This window comes from Nicotiana sylvestris, chromosome 10 (assembly GCF_000393655.2).
Source record: "Nicotiana sylvestris chromosome 10, ASM39365v2, whole genome shotgun sequence".
Taxonomy (NCBI): Eukaryota; Viridiplantae; Streptophyta; class Magnoliopsida; order Solanales; family Solanaceae; genus Nicotiana; species Nicotiana sylvestris.
In genome coordinates, this window is record NC_091066.1 from 107,336,842 (window position 1) to 107,363,142 (window position 26,301).

General features: G+C 39.4%; 1 protein-coding gene across 2 annotated transcripts in view; it reads left to right on the forward strand.

Moving 5' to 3' along the window:
- The window catches only part of LOC104212536 (5'-3' exoribonuclease 4-like), a 33,807-nt gene extending 7,846 nt beyond the window's left edge, over positions 1 to 25,961 (forward strand). Inside the window, exons 3-23 of one of the 2 annotated variants that reach the window (XM_070160077.1) lie at positions 6,787 to 6,863; positions 8,096 to 8,275; positions 8,371 to 8,490; positions 8,639 to 8,701; positions 8,815 to 8,955; positions 16,125 to 16,289; positions 16,541 to 16,618; positions 16,978 to 17,055; positions 17,338 to 17,382; positions 17,485 to 17,553; positions 17,640 to 17,735; positions 21,380 to 21,450; positions 22,070 to 22,198; positions 22,283 to 22,359; positions 22,446 to 22,486; positions 22,682 to 22,756; positions 22,929 to 23,086; positions 23,963 to 24,067; positions 24,158 to 24,233; positions 25,029 to 25,111; positions 25,329 to 25,961. In XM_070160077.1, the coding sequence (XP_070016178.1) occupies positions 6,787 to 6,863; positions 8,096 to 8,275; positions 8,371 to 8,490; positions 8,639 to 8,701; positions 8,815 to 8,955; positions 16,125 to 16,289; positions 16,541 to 16,618; positions 16,978 to 17,055; positions 17,338 to 17,382; positions 17,485 to 17,553; positions 17,640 to 17,735; positions 21,380 to 21,450; positions 22,070 to 22,198; positions 22,283 to 22,359; positions 22,446 to 22,486; positions 22,682 to 22,756; positions 22,929 to 23,086; positions 23,963 to 24,067; positions 24,158 to 24,233; positions 25,029 to 25,111; positions 25,329 to 25,548 (2,147 nt within the window). In that variant the 3' untranslated portion in view covers positions 25,549 to 25,961. The remainder of the gene's footprint in view (positions 1 to 6,786; positions 6,864 to 8,095; positions 8,276 to 8,370; positions 8,491 to 8,638; positions 8,702 to 8,814; positions 8,956 to 16,124; positions 16,290 to 16,540; positions 16,619 to 16,977; positions 17,056 to 17,337; positions 17,383 to 17,484; positions 17,554 to 17,639; positions 17,736 to 21,379; positions 21,451 to 22,069; positions 22,199 to 22,282; positions 22,360 to 22,445; positions 22,487 to 22,681; positions 22,757 to 22,928; positions 23,087 to 23,962; positions 24,068 to 24,157; positions 24,234 to 25,028; positions 25,112 to 25,328) is intronic. The other variant, XM_070160078.1, reaches the window with a different exon arrangement.
- Positions 25,962 to 26,301: the final 340 nt, after the last annotated feature.

The window sequence follows — 26,301 nt, forward strand, 5'->3', positions numbered from 1 at the left end:
AGCAGAAAAAGAAATAATAGTAACTTGGTCTCGGAACCATTCGTCTTCAATAAAGGATTGGACTCCAACTTTTCGTCCAAAGATTGTGATGAGTGTGTATAAAAGGTCTTTCTTTTGAACTTCTTTCCAAAGCAGCCAATGGCCATGGTCACAGATTTGGAGATCCAAAGCACCCTACAAAGTCAATTGCTTCACATGACTAGTGATTAAAGGAGCATGTCTAACATTCGATTCTTTGCAAAGGAGAGGTTTTCAGTTATTTAATACGTTGATGTTTTTTTATGTGGAATTTAATGAAAGTTCAGAACATTTATTCTTACATTACAAAGTGACATTTCCAACAAGGTCAGATGTTTTTATCTATAATGAGAGTGTAGTGGGTGATGCCCACATCACCACTCGAAGTGCTTCGATGCTGGAGCTTAGAAAGTTATGATAAAATGCTCAAGAGAAATGCTTAAACTTTATTTGGTGGACAATTTGGAAAGAAAGGAATCAAAGGTGCTTTGAAGGACTCTCCAACTCCATCTAAGAGACTAGTTTAACTGTTTACTTTGTTTGCTGCTTCATGTAAAACATAGGGGAAGCTGAAACTATTCTAGAGGATTTTGAATCTCTTCATGTATAGATGAGGCGATATTAGTCGGTCTAACCCAATCTTTTGCTTCTTCTGTTTTCTGTTTTTGGCTTTGGCTATTTGATGTATGTAACTAGCCCAGCACTCGGTCACTGCCGGTTTGACATCAGTGAAAAGCCTTTTACCTTGAAATTTAGTTGGTGCAATGTTGAAAGGTTTATCCTTGTTGCCTGTTGTAAGTTTAACGTAACAATTGAGTAAAAAATTCTCAAAAAAAAACATTTGAAATTTTGAATAAAAATAGAACCTTGAGAAAGCAATAGCAAACCAAGAAACATCAAACAGGTTGGGAGTTTAGCTTTATCCCAATAAAGTAGAGAGCACGAGTGTCTGCATAATAATCGTGGACAATTGAGTTGTCTTCGTGTTAAAGTCTTACTTCAGAAGTATTTGCAAGGAGGTAAAATTGTGTTTGCTACCTTGCCTCTCTTTTTTGCACTGGCCATTGGATGGCAAGCCCCATCAAATAGAAGCGTAAGATGAAACTCTTGAATTTTTTTTCTTATATTGCCTTTTTATAAAAGAAATTAGTACTTAACCTGTTAACCAAACTATTTTTCCTTGTGTATGTGCTGCATTTCCTTCAAGAAAAGAGGAACTTATATATGTTATGCCAAAAAGTGAAAGATATTACTAATGGTTGCCTTTGCCATTGTGAGAAGGCACGAGAGAAAATATGATATATTGATATTGTATGTGATGCAATACAAGAGGTGCTATTTATAGCTACTTTATACAAAGGGGATACTACTCCTATTTCAATGTGGGACAATTACATAGCTATCTCTAACACTCCCCTCAAGCCGGAGCATATAAATCATATGTACCGAGCTTGTTACATATATAATCAATGCGAGGACTAGTGAGGGACTTGGTGAAAATATCTGCAAGTTGATCATTCGATCTCACAAACTTCGTAGTAATATCTCCTGAGAGTATCTTTTCTCTGACGAAGTGACAATCAATCTCAATGTGTTTAGTTCTCTCATGAAACACCGGATTTGATGCAATATGAAGTGCAGCTTGATTATCGCACACAAGTTCCATCCGACTGATTTCACCAAATTTCAACTCCTTGAGCAATTGTTTGGTCCAGACTAGTTCACATGTTGCCATAGCCATTGCTCGGTATTCTGCTTCTGCACTAGACCGAGCAACTACATTCTGTTTCTTACTTTTCCAGGACACCAAATTTCCTCCTACTAAAACACAATATCCAGACGTAGAACGTCTATCAGAAGGTGATCCTGCCCAATCAGCATCCGAGTACCCAACGATCTGCTCATGACCTCGATCCTCAAACAGTAATCCTTTACCTGGAGCCGATTTTATATACCGGATAATGCGGACAACTGCATCCCAATGACTATCACAGGGAGAATTCATAAACTGACTTACAACACTCACATGATAAGAAATGTCGGGCTTAGTCACTGTGAGATAATTTAATTTACCAACCAACCGCCTATAGCTTGCAGGATCGCTAAGCGGCTCCCCCTGTCCAGGCAGAAGTTTAGAATTCGGATCCATCGGCGTGTCAACAGGTCTGCAACCTGTCATCCCTGTTTCCTCAAGAATGTCTAACACATATTTCCTTTGAGAAATAACAATACCTGAGCTAGATTGAGCAACCTCAATACCTAGAAAGTACTTCAATCTGCCTAGATCCTTAGTTTGAAAGTGCTGGAAGAGATGCTGCTTCAGATTAGTAATACCATCCTGATCATTGCCCGTAATAACAATATCATCAACATAGACTACCAGATAAATACATAGACTTGAAGCAGAGTGGCAATAAAACACAGAGTGATCAGCTTCACTACGAGTCATGCCAAACTCCTGGATAACCGTGCTGAACTTACCAAACCAGGCTCGAGGAGACTGCTTTAGACCATAAAGTGACCGACGCAAGCGACATACAAGGCCACGAGACTCCCCCTGAGCAATAAAACCAGGTGGTTGCTCCATATAAACCTCATCCTCAAGATCACCATGAAGAAAGGCATTCTTAATGTCCAACTGATAGAGGGGTCAATGACGAACTGCAGCCATGGATAGAAAAAGGCGAACTGATGCCACTTTAGCCACTAGAGAGAAGGTATCATTGTAATCTAGCCCAAATATTTGAGTGTATCCCTTGGCAACAAGATGTGCCTTAAGTCGATCAATCTGGCCATCGGGACCAACTTTGACTGCATAAACCCAACGACAACCAACGGTAGATTTACCTGAAGGAAAAGGAACAAGCTCCCATGTACCACTTGTATGTAAAACAGACATCTCGTCACTCATAGCCTGTCGCCATCCTGGATGAGACAATGCTTCACCTGTAGACTTAGGGATGGAAACTGAGGACAATGAAGATATAAAAGCATAATGGGGAGATGACAGACGATGATAACTCAAACCAACATAATAAGGATTAGGGTTTAGTGTGGTCCGTATACCTTTTCGAAGTGCAATTGGTGTACTAGGAGCAGGATCTGCAGTAGGAGCCGTGTCAGGTGCAGGACGAGAACCAGATGGGCCTGATGTAGGGCGCGAACGACGATGATAAGTCAAGAGTGGTGTTCCTGTGGCTGGGGGAACTAGGAGGGATAACACTGGACTCCTCAAAAGTTGGTATGGGTGAAACCTCTGTGGTTGAAGGTGGAGGAGGATTACTAAACTCCTTAAAAGTCGGTATAGGTAAGACCTCAGATGTCATGGTGGTCAGCAAAAGTGACATCAGTTGTGAAGAAAGGTTTAGACTCGAAAAATGTGACGTCAGCTGACATAAGGTACCTATGAAGATCAGGTGAATAACAACGATATCCCTTCTGAACACGAGAATAACCAAGGAAGACACACTTGAGAGCACGAGGAGCTAACTTATCTTTCCCCGGGGCTAAGTTATGAACAAAACATGTGCTCCCAAAAACCCGAGGTGGAAGAGGGTATAAGGCTGACTGGGGAAACAATATTGAATGTGGAATCTGACCCTTGATGGGAGATGAAGGCATCCTATTAATCAAATAACAAGCTGTGAGAACTGCATCGCCCCAAAAACGCAGCGGAACACGAGACTCAATTAGAAGTGTGCGAGCAGTCTCAATAAGGTGCCTATTCTTTCTTTCTGCAACCCCATTTTGCTGAGGGGTATAAGGACAAGATGTCTGATGAATAATTCCATGAGAAGACATAAACTGCTGAAACTGAGAAGATACATATTCTAAGGCATTATCACTGCGAAAAATGCGGATAGAGACACCAAATTGGTTTTTGATTTCAGCACAAAAACTCTGGAATATAGAGAATAACTCAGAACGATCTTTCATTAAGAAAAGCCAAGTACATCTTGAGTAATCATCAATAAAGCTAACAAAATAACGAAATCCCAAGGTTGAACTGACTCTACTAGGACCCCATATATCAGAATGAACCAAGGAGAAAACAGACTCTGCATGACTCTCAACACTACGCGTAAAGGAAGCTCGGGTATGTTTCCCAAGCTGACACGACTCACAATCTAATCTAGACAAACTGGATAAACTAGGCACCATCTTTTGAAGTTTGGATAAACTCGGATGTCCTAAACGTCTGTGGATTAGATCTGGAGGATCTGTAACTAGACATGTTGTGGAAGGACTGAGCGAGTTAAGGTAGTAAAGACCTTCTGATTCACGACCTGTACCAATTGTCCGTCCCGTACTGCGGTCCTGCATAATAAAAGAATCATCAATAAAATATATACCACAATTGAGGGCACGAGTCAAACGACTAACAGATGCAAGACTAAAAGGACAACCAGGAACATAAAGAACGGAATCTAGGGTGATAGAAGACAATGGGTTGGCTTGTCCAACTCCTTGTGCCTTAGTTTGACATCCATTGGCTAAAGTAACAGTAGGAAGAGACTGTGAATATACAATATTCGACAAAAGTGATTTATTACCAGAGATATGATCAGAAGCGCCTGAGTCCATGACCCATGGTCCAAGAGTACTAGACTGGGAAACACAAGCAAAAGAATTACCAGCAATAGGAGTGTCAGTCTGGGCAACTGAGGCTACTTGTGGAGATGTTTGCTTACTTGCTCGATACTGAAGGAGCTCATTATATTCTTCTTTAGATACAGAAAAGCCCTGGTTACCTGTAGTCTCGCTTTGAGCAACGTAGGCATTTTTGGGTGGACGGCCATTTAAGGAATAACACATTTCGCGAGTGTGTCCAAGTTTGTGACAATAAGAACACTTGGGTCTAGATCTCCCAAAACGACCGCCTCCTCGTCTATTCTCCATAGCTTGAGATGCCCGAACATCCACTATCTGGGATGCAAGAACAGAGGAATCAAGTATCTGTGATGAAATCACTGGGTGACTTGGTGCTGCAGCAAGGCGAAGTAATCGAGAGAATAATTCATCAACTGTAGGGACAGTCGGACTCGCCAAAATCTGGTCTCGTACTGAATCAAGATCATGAGGAAGTCCAGCGAGTGTAAGAACTAGAAACATTTTCTGTCGCTGCTCTTGTTGTTTTGACACACTAGCAGAAACTGACATCAATGTCTCAAATTCCTCCATGACTGCCTGTACCTGACCCAAGTAAGTAGACATATCTAATTCTTGCTTCTTTAAGTTTGTCATCCGTGATATCACATCATAGAAGCGAGATATATCATTAGTGTATAACGTACGAGCCTTTGCCCAAACCAAATAACATGTCTGGAATGGCCGAAACAAAGGCATCAACTTAGAATCAATAGAACGCCACAAGATGCTACATAATTGAGCATCAATTTTTGCCCAAAGCGCTATCGCCTTTTCATCTCCTTCGCTAGACTGTTTAATCAGATGATCTTGCACACCTTGACCTTTACACCACAACTCGACAGATGAAGCCCAAGCTAAGTAGTTTGAACCTCCCATTAAAGGTTCCGAGGTAATCATAACATTAGAGTTTCCAGAACTCATGCTTTTAGACCCAAAAACATCAATTCCCAAAGACATCTTGTAAATTATTACCAAATAAGAGAAATAATCAACTGTAATCCACTGAAAATAGAGTAAGGAACACTGAACCAGAATAGTAAACTACTGTAGCAGTTGGAAAGTTACTGTTGCAGCCGGAAAATATTCAAAGTGGTCGGAATGAAATAAAAACAGTAGGGGTAGGATCGGAATTACCAGAAGACCCAACTGTTCTGAAGGAACTTTTTAAAAAAATGGCCGGAAGTCAACTTTTTGAAATCACTATTCATGCCGGAAAAATAAAAAAAGTGGTCGGAATTTGGTGTAACCTGGATGGGTAGGCTCGGAATTGCAAGGGAAACAATCTGTCCTGAAGAGTCGTCCCCAAAAAATGGCCGGAAGGTGGCCCACGCAATGTTGGAACTTCGCCGGAAAATTTTCTTTGGACAGCTACAGTACCGCCGGAGATTTTCACTGGGATTTGGTCGCCGGACAGTGACTACTCTTGTGGTAGTGTTGGATTTTGTGCACAACACTGACCGAGACAAAGCAGACGCAAAACAACTTTGAAAGTCGCCGGAAAAAAAGGGTTCCGGTGACTGATTTTACTTCCCGGAATCGCTGGAATTTATGCACAGCGATAAATCTCTCACGATAGCTCTGATACCATGTGAGAAGGCACGGGAGAAAATATGATATATTGATATTGTATGTGATGTAATACAAGAGGTGCTATTTATAGCTACTCTATACAAAGGGGATACTACTCCTATTCCAATGTGGGACAATTACATAGCTATCTCTAACAGCCATAAATCAAAACATTATTTACGAAATACATCTAGAAGTTAAATGCTGTATATAAGAGATTGTGTTTACATGGATTTGAGGTTTGAAGTAGAGATGTCGTCGATATATTTACTTAGTTATTCCAAAGGTCTGTATGATGTCACACCTATTGTTTTCTTGTTTAAATCATTTAGATCATAGATGTGGTCATTTATTTTGTAATCAATGCAGAAGTGAGTTCTTCTGGTCTAGCTTGCTAAATATTTTCTCAAAATTTTTGCCCAGGTGTACCACTTCCATTCTTCACTAAAACATTGCCAGATGTATGATTGTCTTAGGAACCATATTGAGCAATAGCTAATTTGATTTATTTACCTCATTCCTCGACTAATGATGATATAAGATCTGCAGATGGTGTTGCACCACGTGCCAAAATGAATCAACAACGTGCAAGACGTTTCAGAGCTGCTAAAGATGCTGGTGATGAAGTGAGTTTTTTCACCTTAAATTTATTAGTAAACCATGTGGAAACTATTCTTGATCAGGTTATATTGATATGTAAAGTTTCATTGATTTGCACCAAGAAAGAGCCGAATATGTACACAAAAGAGGACATGGGTTCCCTAAAATATGAAGGGAATCCAGGAAGTCCCGCAAAAGAAAATACATGAGTCTCTGCTTCTAATTACACCAAGAGTATAGCAGTTTAAAAACCCTAGACTTCACAAAAGGAAAAAGTGTACAAGCGTTTTCACAACATCTTCTATCCCTTTCTTTCAATGAGCACCAAAATATACATAAAGGGTTAGCATTCCATTTGTATTTGGTTTGCTTCCCCATTCACTGTCCTCTCAGCCTTCTAGTGCATATTTTAAGGGTTGCAGGAACTACCAAATCCTCCAGATACATTCGGGAACATGACCCAAGTGTCCCATTCAAAGCGGCAATGCAAAAATAAGTGTGTAGCAGATTCTGCTTCAGCTTGACATCGATAGCATCTATTGCCTAGTCTGAATCCTCCTTTTTGGGATTTATCTTGAGTAAGACAAGCTTCATTCATTATAATCTAACCAAAACATGTAGCTCAAGGGGAAGCTTTTGTTTTCTAGATTGATTTCCAAGGCCATATGTTGTTCCCCCCCTCCAAGCTTCATCATGGTACTATTACAGAATTTTACCATGAAATACCATTTTTCCTCCTTTCCAGATTATAGCATCTGGTGTGTCAATCAGCTTTATCACATTTTCCAGCCCCCTCGTTAGCTCCCACAGTGTCCAGTTCCCAATCAAAAAAGTTCCTTCGAAGGTCTAGATTTCATACTTGACCTTGTCTACTTTCGGCAACAGTTATATCTTGCTTGAGAACCAACCTGAATATTTCTGGAAAGCTAAATACAATTCTTGATCAAATTAGACAGGAATCTGGCTTTTCTTCTAGGGAGACTTTTGTAAAAGGGAAACCTAAAAGTTTTGAATATCCAACTTGGGAATTTACGAGTTCAACATACAAAAAGCAGGAATAGACATATAGGCTGCAAACGAACGACATAGCAGTGCATTCTAGAAGTGGAATTTGGAAGTTTTGACAGTTTAGGGATTTCCCCCTTTCTTTCCTTTTTTTCTTTTCTATGATTTGGAAGTTTTGACAGTTTAGGGATTTTCTCTCTTTCTTTCCTTTTTTCCTTTTCTATGAAAGCAGATTGAACTTTATTGTTTTTAGGCCTCTGATACAGGGAGAATAAGAAGGAATGATGAAACAGAACGGGAAGATTTAAGTACTAAAAAGTTGGATTCAAATGTTATTACACCTGGAACGAAATTCATGGAACTGCTGTCATCTGCACTTCAATACTATATACGTTTGAAAGTGAATGTAGACTCTGGTTGGCAGGGAATCAAGGTAAGCGTACTTCTGCTGGACACTTGCTCTCATGCTCTATGGGATATGCTTTTTCCCTCATACATTATGCTTCTTCTACATCGTGATCTTTTTAGGTTATTCTCTCTGATGCTAGTGTGCCTGGTGAAGGGGAGCATAAGATAATGTCTTATATTCGCTTGCAAAGGAATCTTCCAGGATTTGATCCTAATACACGACATTGCTTGTATGGTTTGGTAATTTGTGGCACCCTACTTTTCTTTCCTTCTCTTTTCTGTCGTACTCTATAGCAGCCTACCTTGCCCTTTTTGCTTTATGCTGAAGTGTTCTTTCATGACGTCTTTCAAGTGTGTTCTTTTTACATATTTTCTGGTGCTTCCACAGGACGCAGACTTGATAATGCTGGCATTGGCGTCACATGAAGTTCACTTTTCAATTCTAAGGGAGGTCAGTGTGTTTTTGGATGTGTTGTTTTAGGTCTTTTTTTCACGTTCTTCTGGTTATGTCATCACAATGGGGAAACAAGTTATGCTATGTAATGAATTTGTCCTTGATTGCAGGATGTCCGCAAAGATAAATCAAAGTATAAAGGTCAACAGAATAGGCAAGATATGTATAGACAACAAGCAGGTAGGCACTCAAAAAAAGGGGAAGGAGGCGGCAAGGACTTAGAGAACTTAATATCAGAACAGAAGTTTCAGGTTAGAAATTTGATTTAGTATGACGATGTTGTACCATTGTGTTATCAAGCTCCGCCGTTGCACCAAGTGTAGGAATTTTGATGTGGTTGTCTTGTTCCGAAAGCTGAAACTTTAAGAACTGCTCGATATAGTTCTATACTTCTATTATGCTGCTACGAAAAATTCTTATTATTTCGCGAACTGTGGGAAATTATTCTATGTTTGTGAATCCAAATAATTGAATATATATTGGTTCCAAGAAGGGAATTTTTCTCAGTAACTTTCTGTTTGAATTTAGCCTCTCCATTTGTTGGTTGTAAATTAAGAAAAACCAACAAATATAGATGAAAGAAAGAATAGAAGAGGAGATGAAGGGTGTGTTTGGTATGAAGGAAAATATTTTCCGGAAAATATTTTTCAATTTTCCCATGTTTGGTTGGCTTAAATGTTTTGGAAAATATTTTCCTTATGAACTCATTTTCCTGTTTTCCTTATAAAGAGAAGGGAAAATATTTTTCAAAACTCTTCTCCAAAAAGGCTTTTATTTTTCAAATTTCAGTTTTTCCCGTTTGCCCCCCCCCCCCACTCACTCACACATGAATTTTTTTGTTTTTGTATGTATATTTTCAGTTTTAGTTTTTTCATCTTCTGGTTTACAGTTCGAAAGTTTATGGCTTCATGTTTATTGTATCTAAATAATTTATGAATACTTTTGAGAAGTTATTTTCCTTAATTTGCGTATCAAACACCGGAAAATGAATAAGATTACTATTTGTTTTCCAAAAACATTTTCCACGAAAAACATTTTTTGTTATACCAAACACACCCGAAATCCTGGATTTCTGAAGTTATGATCTCATACTGGCATCTTATCCGCCATCAGTAAATTGTTCTCTATCTCTCTGGCCTAATCATAATCAGTTAAGAAAATATTTGGAGAAAGCCGTCAAAAGCTGGCTTACTGAATTAACAAGAAACAATTGGAAGGTACTCGCTTTGTATATGATGTACCAATTTCAGGGAGTAGAAATAGTTTCTTTGGTTTAAATTGGTTTGCCATCTGAAATTAATCTGATAGAACAAATTGACAATTTCTCCATTTGTCTTTGTTAGCGGAAACGTAAAAGAAAGAACACAAGATTTAACGTGGTTCGAATCAAAATAATCCTACGTCCACCAGAGAACAGTTGCCTTTTTAATATTAACAAAGGAAGGGGAGAGTTCCCAATTACACTTAAGAGAATTTCTCTCTTAACTCTCTACTCACTACAATGTGTTGTATTATTTTTGGGATGGTTTCTACAAATGAAGGAGTGCATCTATTTATAGAGGTAAAGACCTCCTCTTGATGTCATTGGTGACATCAAACTACCTCCTCTTGATGTCATGGGTGACATCAAAGGAGGAAGCTTCCTCCTAGCATCCACACCAACTCTTTCCACCAACTCTTCCAATTGGCATGCCATTGTTGACTAAACATAAACCAACACCTTCAATCTCCACCTTGGTTTGCGTTTCGAGCGTGCGTGTGAACAACTCTAGCCAAAACTTCTAAGCTTACTGGGCAACCCCGTTGTAAGAAACAAGAAGAATCAAACCATTGTTGAACATACCACCTCCACCTAACAACTGTTCTCTTCGGAGTTGCATCAGTTGATGCACACCCCCGCCAAGTCCTTGCAGTGTGCAAACTTAGCGAGTGGGACTATCTTGGTCAACATATCTGCAGCATTATCGTCTGTGATAACCTTCACGACCTTGATAGTTCCCTCTTCAACAACATCTCGAATAAAATGAAATCTGACATCAATGTGTTTAGTGCGCTCATGAAATCTCTGATTTTTCATTAGATGAATAGCACTCTGACTATCACATCTAAGAGTTGATTCCAGCTGAACCAAACTCAATTCCGCTACTAAACCTTTCAACCAGATAGCTTCCTTCACCGCCTCCGCTGCTGCCATGTATTCTGCTTCTGTCGTAGACAAAGCGGCAATCGACTGCATAGTCGACTTCCAACTAACGGCACTGCCAACGAGGGTAAAGATGTATCCAGTTGTGGACCTTCTTCTGTCAAGATCTCCTGCATAGTCAGAATCTACATAACCGAGAATTGAAATACCTCCACCACTTTTTCGAAAGGTCAGACCAACACCAGAAGCTCCTTTGAGATATCTCAATATCCACTTGACAGCTTCCCAATGCCTCTTTCCTGGGCTGGACATGTATCTACTTACCACACTTACAGATTGAGCAATATCTGGACGTGTGCATACCATAGCATACATAATGCTACCAACTGCACTGGCATAAGGAATCTTTGACATATGCTCCACCTCATCCTCGGACTGAGGCATTTGTAACTCTGAAAGTTTAAAATGAGGAGCTAATGGTGTACTTACAGGCTTGCACGTATGCATATTGAATCTCTTGAGAACCCTTTCAATATACCTCTTCTGAGAAAGATGTACAACACCGTCTTCTCTTGAAATCTCCATACCAAGGATTTTCTTTGCAGCTCCTAAATCCTTCATGTCAAATTCCTTACTCAACAGTTTCTTCAAAGCATTTATCTCTGTAATGTTGTTAGCAGCAATAAGCATATCATCAACATACAACAGTAAATAAATCATTGAGTTACCAGACATCTTCTTGTGATACACACAGCTATCAAATGCACTCCTTGAGAATTCATGTGTAGTCATGAATGCATCAAACCTCTTGTACCACTGTCTAGGGGATTGCTTCAAACCATACAAAGACTTCTTTAGTTGGCATACGTGATCTTCTTTTCCCTCAGCTAGGAAACCTTCAGGCTGATCCATATAGATTGTCTCTTCTAGATCACCGTGTAAGAAAGCAGTTTTGACATCAAGCTGTTGAAGCTCCAAGTCAAATTGGGCAACCAATGCTAGTAGCACGCGAATTGAGCTATGCTTCACGACTGGAGAGAAAATCTCATTGTAGTCAATTCCCTCCTTCTGACTGAATCCTTTTGCAACCAATCTCGCCTTGAACCTAGCATCTTCCACTTCAGGAATTCCCTCTTTCTTTCGGTAGACCCACTTGCATCCAACTGTCCTCTTCCCCTTTTGTCTTTTCACTAAGACCCATGTCTGATTCTTGTGAAGAGACTCCATCTCTTCAGTCATGGCTAACCGCCATTGTGCGGCATCCTTGCAAGAAGTTGCTTCAATATACGAGGAGGGCTCCAGATCTTTAATCTCTTCTTGTGCAGCTACGAACGCATATGCAATCAAGTTTGCTTGATCTATAAGGCGTTCCGGTTCTCGTGTTTGCCTCTTCTCCTTCCCTTTTGCAATTGTGTATGGTTCATTGACAGCAAGTTCTTCAAGGTCTACATCTTCTGACTCATCTTTAACCTGAGTCTCTTGATCCTTTTCCTTGGCAAGCTCCACCGGAAGCTCCACCTGCTCGTCGTTCTTGTTTCCTGAAAACTCCACGGAAACTTTACGGGGATCAAGTATAGAGGATTCATCAAAGGTGACATCTCTACTAACTATAAATTTGAGTAAAGACAAACACCAAAGTTTGTACCCTTTTACTCCATCCACATACCCTACGAATATGGCCTTCTTAGCCCTTGGTTCAAGCTTTCCTTCATTAACGTGATAATAAGCTGGACACCCAAATACTCGTAAGTATGAATAGTTAGAGGGTTCACCTGACCATACCTCATTCGGAGTCTTAAAGTCAATTGTCGATGCTGGAGATCGATTGACAATATGAGCAGCAGTGTGAACTGCTTCAGCCCAAAATACTTTGGACATTTTGGCTTGTAGGAGCATACAACGAGCCTTTTCAAGAAGAGTTCTGTTCATTCTCTCGGCAACTCCATTCTGCTGTGGGGTATGCCTGACAGTCCTATGTCTTGAGATCCCATGAACCTTGCAGAATTCATTAAACTCTTCATTGCAAAACTCCAAGCCATTGTCTGTGCGAAGATACTTGATTTTCCGCTCCATTTGATTTTCAACCAAAATCTTCCACTCTTTAAATGCTTCAAAAGCATCACTTTTTGCCTTCAAAAAATGCACCCAAACCTTTCGTGAGAAATCATCAATAAAAGTGAGAAGATACCTCTTTTTGCCCTTCGATGGAAGTTTAGAGGGACCCCATAAATCTGAATGGATGTAGTCTAGCACTCCTCTTGTCTTGTGTTTGCCAGTGCTGAAGCTGACCTTCTTTTGCTTCCCTAGAACGCAGTGCTCACAGAAGTCAAGTGTGCTGATCTTCTCACATTCCAAAAGGTTACGATTGCTCAACATCTCCAGTCCACGTGCGCTCATATGACCCAGTCTCATGTGCCATAGTCTTGCCTTGTCATCATTAGATAACTGCACTGTAGATGCATTTGCAGAGCCAACAATGGTGCTTCCGGCCAATGTGTAAAGGCCGTTCTCCAGCTTGCCTTTCAGCATGACTAAAGAACCTTTAGTCACCTTTATAGTTCCTGCTTCGCTCATGTACCTGTAGCCTTGTTCATCCAGAGTACTCAGGGAGATCAAATTCTTCTTCAGATCAGGAACATGACGGACTTGTGTAATAGTCCTCACGACTCCATCATGGCAGCGAACCCGAACTGAGCCAATGCCAACTATTGCACAAGTTGCATTATTGCCCATTACTACGGTTCCTCCACTTTTCTCATAGCTGCTAAACCAGTCTTTTCGGAACGTCATATGCAGAGTGCAAGCAGAGTCTAACACCCATTTGTTTCCATAACTACTATTATTATTACACGATGTTGTTAGTACATAATCATTATCAAAATCATGTACCTGTTCAACTGTGGATGCACTCGCCTTTTCCTTGGACTTTGACATTGGGCAGTCTCGTTCAAAGTGCCCCTTCTTGCCACAACCCCAACACTCTGTATTCTTCTTGTTCACACGAGACTTTGATCTGTGCTTTGATTTGCTCTTTCCCTGTTGGCTAGTCCGGCCTCTCACAAAGAGCCCACTTGCCTGGTCATCTCTATCTCCTTCAATGTGCCTCCGCACATCACTAGAGTTAAGTGCCTGCCGCACTTGCTCAAGCTTGATAGGCTCCTTGCTATACATCATTGAATTCTCAATATCACGATATCCTGAAGTCAATGAAAATAGCAAAGCACATGCAAGCGTCTCCTCCTCCCTTTTTAATTCCTGCAATCTGTAAGTCCATGACAAGTTTATTGAACGCATCTAAATGATCTTGTAACGAAGTACCTGACCCCATCTTAAATGTGTGAAGACGCCGTTGTAACAACATCCTTGTTGTCACTGATCGGTCTTGGTATAGCCCTTCTAGCTTTTCCCATAACTGTTTGGCCGTCTCTTCGGTACCCGTACTCACTTCACAAAGCACGTTAGGTGCAAGGGATAGTTGGATTGCACTCAATGCATCCCCTTCAATCTTCTCCTTGTCGGGAGTTGATATATCCTTAGGATACTTTCCGTCAATAGCATGGATTGAACCTTCCCTCCGCAGTAACGCCATCATCTGGATCTTCCAGATATTGAAGTTGTTGCGTCCACTGAATCTATCAATTTCAAACTTCATGGAACTCATCTTTGCTTGTTCTTCCTCCTTGGATCGTTAAAGAATCTTGTTGCTCTGATACCAATTGTTAGCGGAAACGTAAAAGAAAGAACACAAGATTTAACATGGTTCGGATCAAAATAATCCTACGTCCACCAGAGAACAGTTGCCTTTTTAATATTAACAAAGGAAGGGGAGAGTTCCCAATTACACTTAAGAGAATTTCTCTCTTAACTCTCTACTCACTACAATGTGTTGTATTATTTTTGGGATGGTTTCTACAAATGAAGGAGTGCATCTATTTATAGAGGTAAAGACCTCCTCTTGATGTCATTGGTGACATCAAACTACCTCCTCTTGATGTCATGGGTGACATCAAAGGAGGAAGCTTCCTCCTAGCATCCACACCAACTCTTTCCACCAACTCTTCCAATTGGCATGCCATTGTTGACTAAACATAAACCAACACCTTCAGTCTTAATTTAGATGAACTGTTAATTTTGTTACAATTGATGTCAAAGTTAATCATCTATGATTCTCACTCTCCTTTAGATCTAATAAGTAAAACCTAGACAGAGAAAACGAGATAGATAAATTTAGGAAAGAGGGTTTGGGTTGACGAATACCCTGTAATTGTTAAGTAGAGAGAATTTATTGGAGGACGCTGTTACTGAGGGTGGAAAATTGGCAAAAGAAGGCTGATATCTCCAGCATGGTTCTTTCAATCCCTCATTCTGGTTTTCCTGCTACTTTTCTCATATGGAGTAGATGAAATAAAAAATATGTGTCCAGTGTCATACTTTGGTCAGTAAGGAGAATTGAGAACGGATTTCATAATCTTTATTATTACCTTTAGGTTCCAATTGTTTCCCTGTTATCTGACATTATTATCTGTTAATAGCTATCAGTTCAATAACTCAAGTAAGGGGATTAGCAAGCAAGTATGCGTCCTAGACAAGGATACAACTAGGTTACAAGAGAGAACAAAAAATTGGTTGGCACGAGCTTGGCAGAGGAAGGATACATAGGAAAAACATGACAGTTTTAAGTTACAAGTTCGAATTTTCAATGTTCAAGTGCAACCATATTAAGTATGAAATGCACGTCTTACTGTCCATCACAAATATAGTGGTGCAACATATATCTAAGAAGAACTAATTATTTTGAAAAGGTTATTGTTAAAAAACGATGTCAGTTTGATTAAAATTGAAAATGTAAAAGACGAAAAATAGACAGCTAACTATAACCATGTGTGTCCATATTATGTGCTTCTATAACTTAATATAGTGATACATAGAAATTGTCCTGTGGTCACAGTCCACATGTATGATAATGTGGTCAATTTCTCCCTTTCTTTCCATGTTGATATAGATATAGTTGTATGTAAATCATGTGAACTACCATATTTCCCTTTCTGTTAACCTAATCAAATTATTTACGTACCTTGTATTATCTATTTCCTTGTTGTATAGTACCAAATAAATGTATTTCCAGCAAATACTTCATAAGATTGCTACTTACAGGATGTCCAGTCTTACCTATACTGAACATTATATTATATTATATTATATTATATTATATTACTATACTATACTATATTATACTATACTATATCTTTCTAAATTTTTGCGGCTGGATCTTTTCAGTTTCTTAAAGTATGGGTACTCAGAGATTATTTGGGATACGAACTTCAAATTCCAGATCCAACTGTCAAACTAGACCTGGAGCGACTGATAGATGATTTTGTTTTCATGTGTTTATTTGTTGGAAATGATTTTCTTCCCCACGTGCCATCTTTGGAGATATCAGAGGTTTGTATTCTTTGGATGTTAATTAGTGCTTTTCTCATTTAGCGTACAGTACTAGTTGCCCTTTGGTTTTTGGAGCTAGAATTTTGCTGGCAAAGAGTTATGTGTTGGTGCTCATATTGAATGTATCGCCCTTTGGTTTTTGGAGCTAGAATTTTGCTGGCAAAGAGTTATGTGTTGGTGCTCATATTGAATGTATCTCCTTTGTCCCATCCGCTTCAATTCTGAATGTTCTTTTAATTGTGAACCTCTAGGGAGCCATTGACTTACTGATTGATGTCTACAAGAAGGAATTTGTCAATATGGGTGGCTACCTTACTAATTCTTGCCAGGTACATAATAATCTGCTTCTCTGTGTTGCTCCATTTTCATTTCCGACCTATGCCACGTTTCCATATGTACTTTCTGTCTTACCATTTGCTCGTTCGTATAACAATTGTGAAGGCTATTGTGATGATTTATTGTATGAAGCAGACGTGACCCTAGTTTGTCTGAAATATGTAAGGTCTGGTCTTTATTGATGCTAAATTTATAGGTGTGTGTGAAGGTTTGTAAATCTTGTATCCAATCATTAACTAGTTTTAATGCCTGACAGAACTTCTCTGGCTCTAAAGTTGTCTAATCCGCATGATATGTTTGAAGCACTTAGTAGTTGTATTTGATTATGGGCTTTGCCTATTCATTACTGCAGGTTAATTTGGAGAGGGCGGGGCACTTTATACAAGCCATTGGTTCTTATGAGAATGCTGTCTTTAGGAAGCGTATCCAGGTTTGTCTGTGATGTCCTTATATCATGCCATCCCAGTTTTAGTAGATTTGGGGTTCTCTTGGCTCCTATCTTTTGGGGTTGGCAAGTCTTAACCTTTGTTTTGTACTTTTGCTACAATTTGTATGGTCACCTCAGTGACGTGTTTTCTTTTTGTTTGAGTTGAACTCTTTATGCAATATCTGTGGTTCTATCTTCTCTGTCAGAAATGGAAGCATCATCGTTAATTCTGGATTTTTTAAAACAGTAAATATTTTATTATAATCAAATTTTTTATTTATTCAGGTACAGAAGCATTGGGGGATACACATGCAACGCCCTACATTAAATGTGAGAGTGATGTGTTGAACACTTAACCTTATTTGAGGTTCTTGATGGATAGAGAATCTGGTCAATGTCGTAACCCATGTTTGGTGATTGTCGTTTACACAGTTGGCTGTTCAGAAGAAGCAGGACAAAAGTAACCATGTACAAGCCAAGACCCTTTCTGTGGTTGATAAGGTCTCTTGGTCATCCTTTTATTTCCATTTAGGTTCATTGAAAAAAAACTTCTAGAATATCCTGACTGGCTGGGTCTTATTTGTCAGGTTAAATTAGGAGAAGAGGGCTGGAAAGAAAGATACTATTTGGAAAAATTTGATGTTCAAACCGAAGAAGATTGCGTCAAAATTCAAAGGGATGTGGTAAGCAGATTTAATATCATATATGTGTACAGGACATCATCGTAACCCTCTGGTACCAACTTAGTACCATATTTTTTATGTCAATATATATAAGACTTTACCAGTTGAAAAATAAGAATGTCATATATGTCCGATAGACTGAATGTTTTTCTGAAGGTGTTGCAGCATTGCTTAAACCACTACCTTCGTTTAGATGACATACCTCTTGTCTTCTTGAAGAAACTTCTTCCTCATTTCTCGTATTTCAATATCTCAATCATAAATTGCTAAAATCAGTGTTAATCTGCACTTGGAGCTTGGAGCTTGAGAGATTCTCTAATGGAGGAAACATCTAGAAGTGAGAAGAAAGAGAACATTTCAGAGAAAATGATAGCTTTTGTTCATTATCCACTTAGAAGGAGGTCGTTATATACAAGACTCAACCGACTAACTAACTAATTAACTTAGCCAACGAGACACTGCCACGTCGACATCACTAACTAACAATTACAGCTCATAATACCCCCCCCCTCAAGTTGGAGGGTGCAAAATGTTTAGACCAAGCTTGCCTAGAAGATACAGATGTTGAGCTTGGCTCAACCCTTAGTGAGCAAATCAGCTAACTGATCCTTAGTGTGCAGATAGACTGTTTTGACATCATCAGTCTTGATTTTATCTCGAATGAAATGGTAGATGATCTCTATATGTTTCGTGCGATCATGGAAGATTGGATTTGCTGCAATTTGCATAGCATATTTGCTGTCACTCAGCACTGTGACAGGGAACCTGTATGGCAACTCCAGTTCCCTAAACAGACCTAACAACCAAATTACCTCTGCTACAGCTGAAGCCATACTTCGATACTCAGCCTCAGCAGAACTTTCAGACGCAGTCTGTTGCTTCTTGGACTTCCAAGAGATCAAGGAACCTCCAAACTTTATCACATAACCTGTAACTAACCTACGTGTGTTGGGACACGCAGCCCAATCCGAATCGCACCAACAACTCAACTCAGTTGCAGGTTCAGCCTTTATCCACACTTCTTGACCTGGGGCATTCCTCAGGTATCCGACCACTCTATGGGCAGCCTCCCAATATGACCTTTTAGGCTGCTGCATGAATTGACTAAAGGTTTGAATGGCATAATTTTGAAAGAGTAACCGCAATATCAGCAGAAGTTCTTCCTTGATTCCTTTGACCTGAGACTGATAACTAATGTCTGGCCTTGTGATGGTGACATACATAAGTTTGCCAATCAACTTCTGATATAGAGTAATGTCCTTGAGTACCACATCTCCAACAATACTAGTAGCTTTATCATACTCCACTGCAGTCAGCTTCAAATTGGATCCCATAGGGGTGATGGCAAGTTTAGCTCCACTAAGGCCAATGTCAAAAATTAGTTCAAGCACATACCTCCTTGATTTAAAATGACACAAGCTTTGGATCTAAGGACCTCAATCCCCAAGAAATATCTGAGTTCACCTAAATCCTTTAGCTTGAATTTCTGATGGAGCACCTGTTTTGCCTTAGTGATCAAATCTGCACTACTACCTGTAATGAGTAAATCATCTACATAGACTAGGATAACCACCATGCCACCTTTCTTCCTCAAGTTAAATAGAGAGTAATCATGACTACTCTGAACAAAGCCTGGCTCAAGCAATGCCTCTGTCAGCTTAATGTTCCACTGCCTAGAGGCTTGCTTAACGGCTTAAGTCCTTATAGGGACTTAAGCAATCTGCAGACTTTCTGCTCCCCACCTTCTAAAGCCTTCAGGCAGTTCTATGTACACTTCTTCACAGAGATCTCCTTGCAAGAAAGCATTATAAACATCCATCTAGTAGAAAGACCAACCCCTGGACACTGCTAATGCTATCACTGATCTTACTGTCACCATCTTGGCCACAAGAGAGAGTGTCATGATAGTCAAAACCTTCCTGTTGACTATATCCCGTTGCAACCAATCTGGCCTTGAATCTCTCTACTTTTCCATTGGCATGATACTTGATATTGAACTTTATCCTTAGAAGACTTCCTAGCATGAACACCATCTTTTGACAAATTCTCAGTTGCTGCTATATGGTGAGTAACACCAGAATCGACAATCCATTCATTTGTAATAGTACTAGATATTAGACAAGTAGCAATACCTGCCATATTAGCTTGGCTATCATTGGTGTCTTTGTTTAGCAGGCCTAGAATTTGTTTGTATTGCTCTTCAGTGAAGTAAGGTCCTTTTCCAGCCAAAGTGCCTTGTAGATCAGCGGCTGAAGAGCCTTGGGACTGAACATCAGCATTTCCACAGACATTATTGACAGCATTGATAGATTGTTGAGTTCCAAACTGTCCTCCAAAGTTGCCATTGCCACGGCGAAATTGTCCACCAGCATTGTTCTTACCAAACTTCTTTTTTCCTTTAAAATCTTTAGGATATCCTATGATTTTGTAATAATTTTCCTTTGTGTGGCCTTTGAGTCCACTATGTTCACACTGCATAAAAGGTTTCTTACCCCTGTATCCTTGACCCCTGCCAACTTGCATGGCCATTGGATCATTTTTCTCACTTGAAGAGCCCAGACCAAAAGAATGCTGAGACTCATCCTCAATCACCATAGCATATGCCTGATTAATAGATGGTACATTGGATTTCAACATAATTTGTCTTCTAGCCTGATTATAGGAATCATTCAAGCCACTAAGAAATTGTAAGAGCCTTTGTTGCTGAATATGCTCAACATAATCCTTTGAATTAGGGGCACGTACCATGGCGTCATACTCATTCCACAAACTTTCAATTTAGTGAAGTAGGCAGAGACTGAATCAGTACCTTGTGATAAGGCAGCAATAGCTCTGTGTATCTGGAAAATTCTCATGCGATTGACTTTATCAAATCGCTCTCTTAAGTCTTCCCAGACCAAATGAGCATTCGAGGCATACACAATACCACTAAGGAGCTCTGTCGACACCGTGTTCATGAGCCATGAAAGAACAATTGTATTACATGTCTCCCACTGTTCATGCAATTCTGTCTTACACGACTCCTTTGTGTAGGTGCCAGTCACCAACCCTAACTTTCTCTTTCCCAATAGAGTGATCTTCATTGTCTTGCTCCAAAGCCCATAGTTCTTTGATCCTGTGAGCTTCACAGGAATTAGGACAATACCAGGAGTGTCTGACGGACCAAGGTACAGTTGATGTGTATATGGAACTGTTGATTCTGCCATTGGTGAACTCAGATTCAAAATACACGTACTAGACGAAGGATCGATAAACTCGAGGAAGCTGCCGCAAATCATATTGACTAATTCGTGTGGATCACCAGCATCGTCCACCCTAATACCATGCTAAAATCAGTGTTAATGTGCACTTGGAGCTTGGAGCTTGAGAGATTCTAATGGAGGAAGCTTCTAGAAGTGAGAAGAAGAGAACATTTCAGAGAAAACGATAGCTTCTGTTCATTATCCACTGAGAAGGAGGTCGTTATATACAAGACTCAACCGACTAATTAACTAATTAACTTAGCCAATGAGACACTGCGATGTCGACATCACTAACTAACAATTACAGCTCACTAACTAACAATTACAGCTCAAAATATAAACTGATAGCTCCATTTCTCTCATCTAATCTTTCTTTATGATTGTGTTCTTCCTGGTATGTAGGTCTTGAAATATGTTGAAGGAATATGTTGGGTCATGCATTATTACTACCAAGGAGTGTGCTCCTGGCAATGGTCTGTCCTGCTATCTTCTTTCCTGACTTGATGCTTCTTAGCATGAGCATTATTTGGTTTTATGTCATTAACATGTCAAGCTTTGTTTTTAGTGAACTTTCCTGAGCAATTGATGATTGGTGTTTAATTTTGTTTAGAAAACTCAGCTAAGTGACCCTTAATCGGATTGCCAGTGGGTCAATATGGTATAAGTCTAGTGCATCTTATTTTGACAGCTGGCCAATCTTTGACAGAAGAATGCATGAATCTGCAAAATGTGATATATCTATATTTGGAGCTATACTAGGCAGATTTGTCTCTAGCACAAAAGATTTCAGAAGTATATGGTTTTGCTCTACCCTTTTCTGGACAAGGATGGTTTTGCTCTACTTTCTGCCTTTTTATTTCAGCTTTTTCTTTCAGGAAGTTTAGTTTGGTCGGGTCTTGACCATGTTGTTCATTGGTTATTGCTAGTATAGTCATTCTTCCCTCCCCCTTCTCCTTCTATGCGTGTTATCTGATCCATTTTGGCTGTTAAATTGTTTAGGTATTTGGTGTTGCATATTTTCCATTAATTAGCTATTTTTGCCAAATTGGGAAATTAATGGCGCAGTTGTTCTGTTTTGATATGAAACTGCAGGTTTTATCCTTATCACTATGCTCCATTCGCATCTGATTTTCATGATCTTGACCGATTGAAAATCCACTTCACAATTGGCAAGCCCTTCAAGCCTTTTGATCAGCTAATGGGTGTCCTTCCAGCTGCAAGGTATTAAAAACCTATGCTCTTTTTGATTTGTGTAGATGGTTTTGTTCTTCATTTCTTTTATAACAGAGCTGGTGTACATGACAGTGCACAAGCACTTCCCGTTTCTTACAGGAAGTTGATGACAGATCCATTGTCCCCTATTTTAGACTTCTATCCTAGTGGTAAGGTGGATTTTGAAAACAAAAATTGATTCCATTGCTTAACGAATATCCCTTCCTTGAGATGTATTAAAAACATATTTCGGCAGATTTTGAGCTTGATATGAATGGGAAGAGGCATGCTTGGCAGGTAATTTCAGATAATCTACTTTATTCTTACAATCTATTGCTCGTATCACTTTCTACTTCTAGTATCTGAACCTGCTGTGGATCCCTCTTTTTCCCTGTCCAATTATTGTTCCTCGTGCAAACTATTCTTTTTCTTTTTGAGTTAATTAACTGGGAAAACATTAAGGATGATATCAATGTTTCTTGTGGTTTGTAGGCTGTTTGTAAGCTGCCATTTATTGAAGAGAGCCGTCTTCTATCTGAGATTGCAAATGTTGAAGATACTTTAACGGTAATGTAACTAATATTATAACTGAAGAATAATGTTGCAGATGCCAGCAGTAATTCTTGGAATTGTTTGAGCCTTGGCAACATTGTTTCCCATCACAACATCTAGCCCCTGAACTTTACATCTATGTATGTCTGACATACACTTAATTCTTGTACTGTTTATTGTGATTTAGGTTGACGAAAAGCACAGAAACAGTCTCGGCCTTGATATGTTGTTTGTTTACTTGTCACATCCTCTAGCAACGAAGATCCTTGCTTTTTGTGCAAGGAACAAGGACAATCCAAAGTTGCCAAAGGCTAAAGTGAAAAGGAAAATCAATCCCGAGTTCAGGTGATATGATCATGGCAGGTGCCATTCAGGAAGTGGACTTGCTCTTGTTTTATATGTTTATGAGATTTGAATAGTTTGGAGAACTGAGGAGTGACTTCACCATTTTCACTCCGTTGGCACAGATTAAAATTGTTGCTTGGAGCATCGATTGGTAGAATCATGTGCACTCTTTGTGGCTGACTCACTATATTTAACTGCGTACATCACGTAGCAGATTCATTCTTTCTTCCCCGTAAACTTGGATTAAGGAACATGGGAAAAGCTTTTGCTTCTTCTTATGTAGTATCAAGTGAGGCTGTGTTCGGCTATTGTTCTTTGGGTGGTTAGGTTCCTCTTATTTGCCTGAGAAGATTTCAACTACTGGTCGTACCTTAATTGGAATGAAGTGTCTCCTTTCTAGCTAAGCTGGTTGATTTCTGCCATTGCCTGCTATGTAGCGGGGACTCTCCAAAATGTTGCCGCACCAGTGTCGGATTCTCCAAATATACACTACTTTTGGAGTATCCGACACGCACCCGGCAACATTTTCGGAGAGTCCGAGCAACATAGATTGCCTGAAACTGTTGCCCCTATTAAAACCAATCTTGTTATACAGTTATAGTGGCACACGGTCTGGGAGGGTGCTCTTCTTGCAGAATCCTAGGGGACACAATATAACTGGACTTTCATCTTTACATGTATAAGAGTTAACCTAAGTTCGTCAGAAAAGGGGATGTCTTTTGATTTTCTACTTTTGGTGTCTTCCTGGGTGTTCTATAATAGTTGCATTACATGTGCTGGTTGCTGATTCTTTTTCCTTGTAAATAAAGAAAGTATTCCAATGTCTACTTGTCAAAAAAGCTCTGCCGCTAGATGCTGACTGAATTCTTTTGGCAGTCATGGAATGAATGGATTCATATATCTTTCTGATAAGCCTGTATGTCGTGTTGAGGTCTATCCACCCGTTGAGGACATGGATGTGATAACAGATAATAAAGTCATGTACGTGTTTTTCTGAATTTGTTTGCTTCAAATATGCAAAAAGTAGGGCTACAGTCTTCTCTTGAATGATTACATTTTGATGTTCTGCAGATCTGTGTTTTATAAAGTCCCTTCTTTCCATCCTCACATTCCTAGGCCACCAAAAGGAGTAACAATGCCTAGAAAGGTATGTGAAGGCGTTTTCTTTGGGCTTTTGGCGATCATCAATTGTGCTTTCTTATATGCATGACCGTTATTTTGTGGCATTATTATTGGAATACATTTTGTATAAGGAACATCTATATTTTTTAGCTTCTCTCAATTGTTATCTTGATGAATAGAAAGATAGCTTTGAAAAGGTTAGTATTTTGTATTTCACGTCTATGATATAGATTTTTCCAGTTTTCTGGTGAAATTGTGTGAAGGTTTGGAATTCAAGATTTAGCAACTAAGAATATCAGCTACATGTTTTAATTAGGACTGAGGAAAAGATAGAAAATTGGGACAAAATATCAGAACTGCCTGAAGTCCATGGACTAAGTCACCACCACTTTAGTTTGGCACCCCTATTTTGTGAATTGGATGAGATATTTAACTGTTTATATTGAGTTCATTTCACATCGATTTCTGGTGACCTCAGGCAGACATAGTTAGATGAGACTAAAATAAGCAGTTCCGCAAAATGAAAAACTGAATGTAATTCCTTTTTTTCTTTGTGTGTGTTGTAGTCTTAACGTTTGCAGATGTCCAAGTCTGCTGTTTACCTCAAATGTGCAGACATCTCTTTACATCTTAAAAGTATTCGCTTAAGATGGCACTTCTAGTTATCAATCTTAGTGTTACTGCACCGCTCAGTCGATGAAATGACGAGCTAAACATCAACTAATCACTTAGTCGTAATATCATATCCTACATGTCATATGATACGCTTTTCTTTTTTTATTTTTCTTGTTTAACTTATAAGTTCTGTGTTCTCTTGTAGGTTATCTCCAAGGATGGAGTCCACCCTCAACCTTTATTATGGCACGAGAAGACAGCTGTTGCTGAACACAGATATTCTAGAAGGTAAGATGTCCTGTTGTATATGTTTTCTCAAATATTCAGCTTGGAGAAGGTAAGACATCCTGTTGTATATATTTTCTCAAATATTCAGCTTGGAGACAGTTGCTTGGATTTCTCACCATGTGAGATATGCAGTCAGTCAGAGTAGTCTATTTTCGACAGCGCTACAAGTAGCTGTTTAAAAACTCTGATGATCTCTGCTCTGTCATAACCTATACAGGTGCATACCCCACAATTCTGTATCAGGACCTCGTTTGGCAAAATTGGCTCATCAGCTTGTATCAGAAAACTGTTTCCTGAAGCACCAAGTGAATGGAGATGGTGGCAATGATAGCCACAGTAAGAAACGAAAGAAGAAGCGTAGTGCTGATAGAAAGAAGCGTACCGGTGCTGAAAGAAAGAAGCGGAAGAAGCAAAGACAAGATACAGTAGTGTGCTAGCTTCGTTGGAACCACCACGCATTACGCCAAGACTTTCCTTGATGATTATTGGTGTCAACTTGTAGTTAACGTTGAGTGTCATTGCTTATTGCATCAAATTAGGATAGAGGCCTCGGCAGGATGATGAGGAGGGCCTAAATACGAGGCTGATCTCCACGTAGATCTGGTGACACGAGAAATCCCACAAAAGTGCGAAGGGTGTAATAACTTATAGCTCCTAATTCATTTTGTCATTCTACTTTTCCTTTTCAATCTTATTTATTCTTCTGTAACTTGCATATGCTTATAAGTTCCAAATTTTGATTCTAAATTATTCATCATTAGTTGTAAGATCATTCTGCTGCCTTTAGGAAAAGATGTTTTGCCAAATTCTTGTTTTACGATCCTTATTTTAACGAGCTATAATTATGCAAGTGGGTAATAGTATCAATTGCCTGTTTAATACTTGATGCATTTTGTGGGTAAAAGGGTACACCAATTGTGGTGAAACATGATCAAGCAGCTATAACCATTACTTGTCCAAAAACATACACGAGATTTGGAAAGTTGAAGCGATTCTGGATTCTACTTAGTCCATTGTCAACTGTTGGAAAGTAACTGCTCTTCCCACCCTAAATGGCCCTGTCGTACTTTAGTTCACATCACGATCGTAGTCGGCACATAGGAAAATACGCAGTTCGGAACTAGATAATGTTAAATTAAGAGTTAAAATCTTCTTCAATTCCTTGATAGAGGATGAACATTTGATTTGAG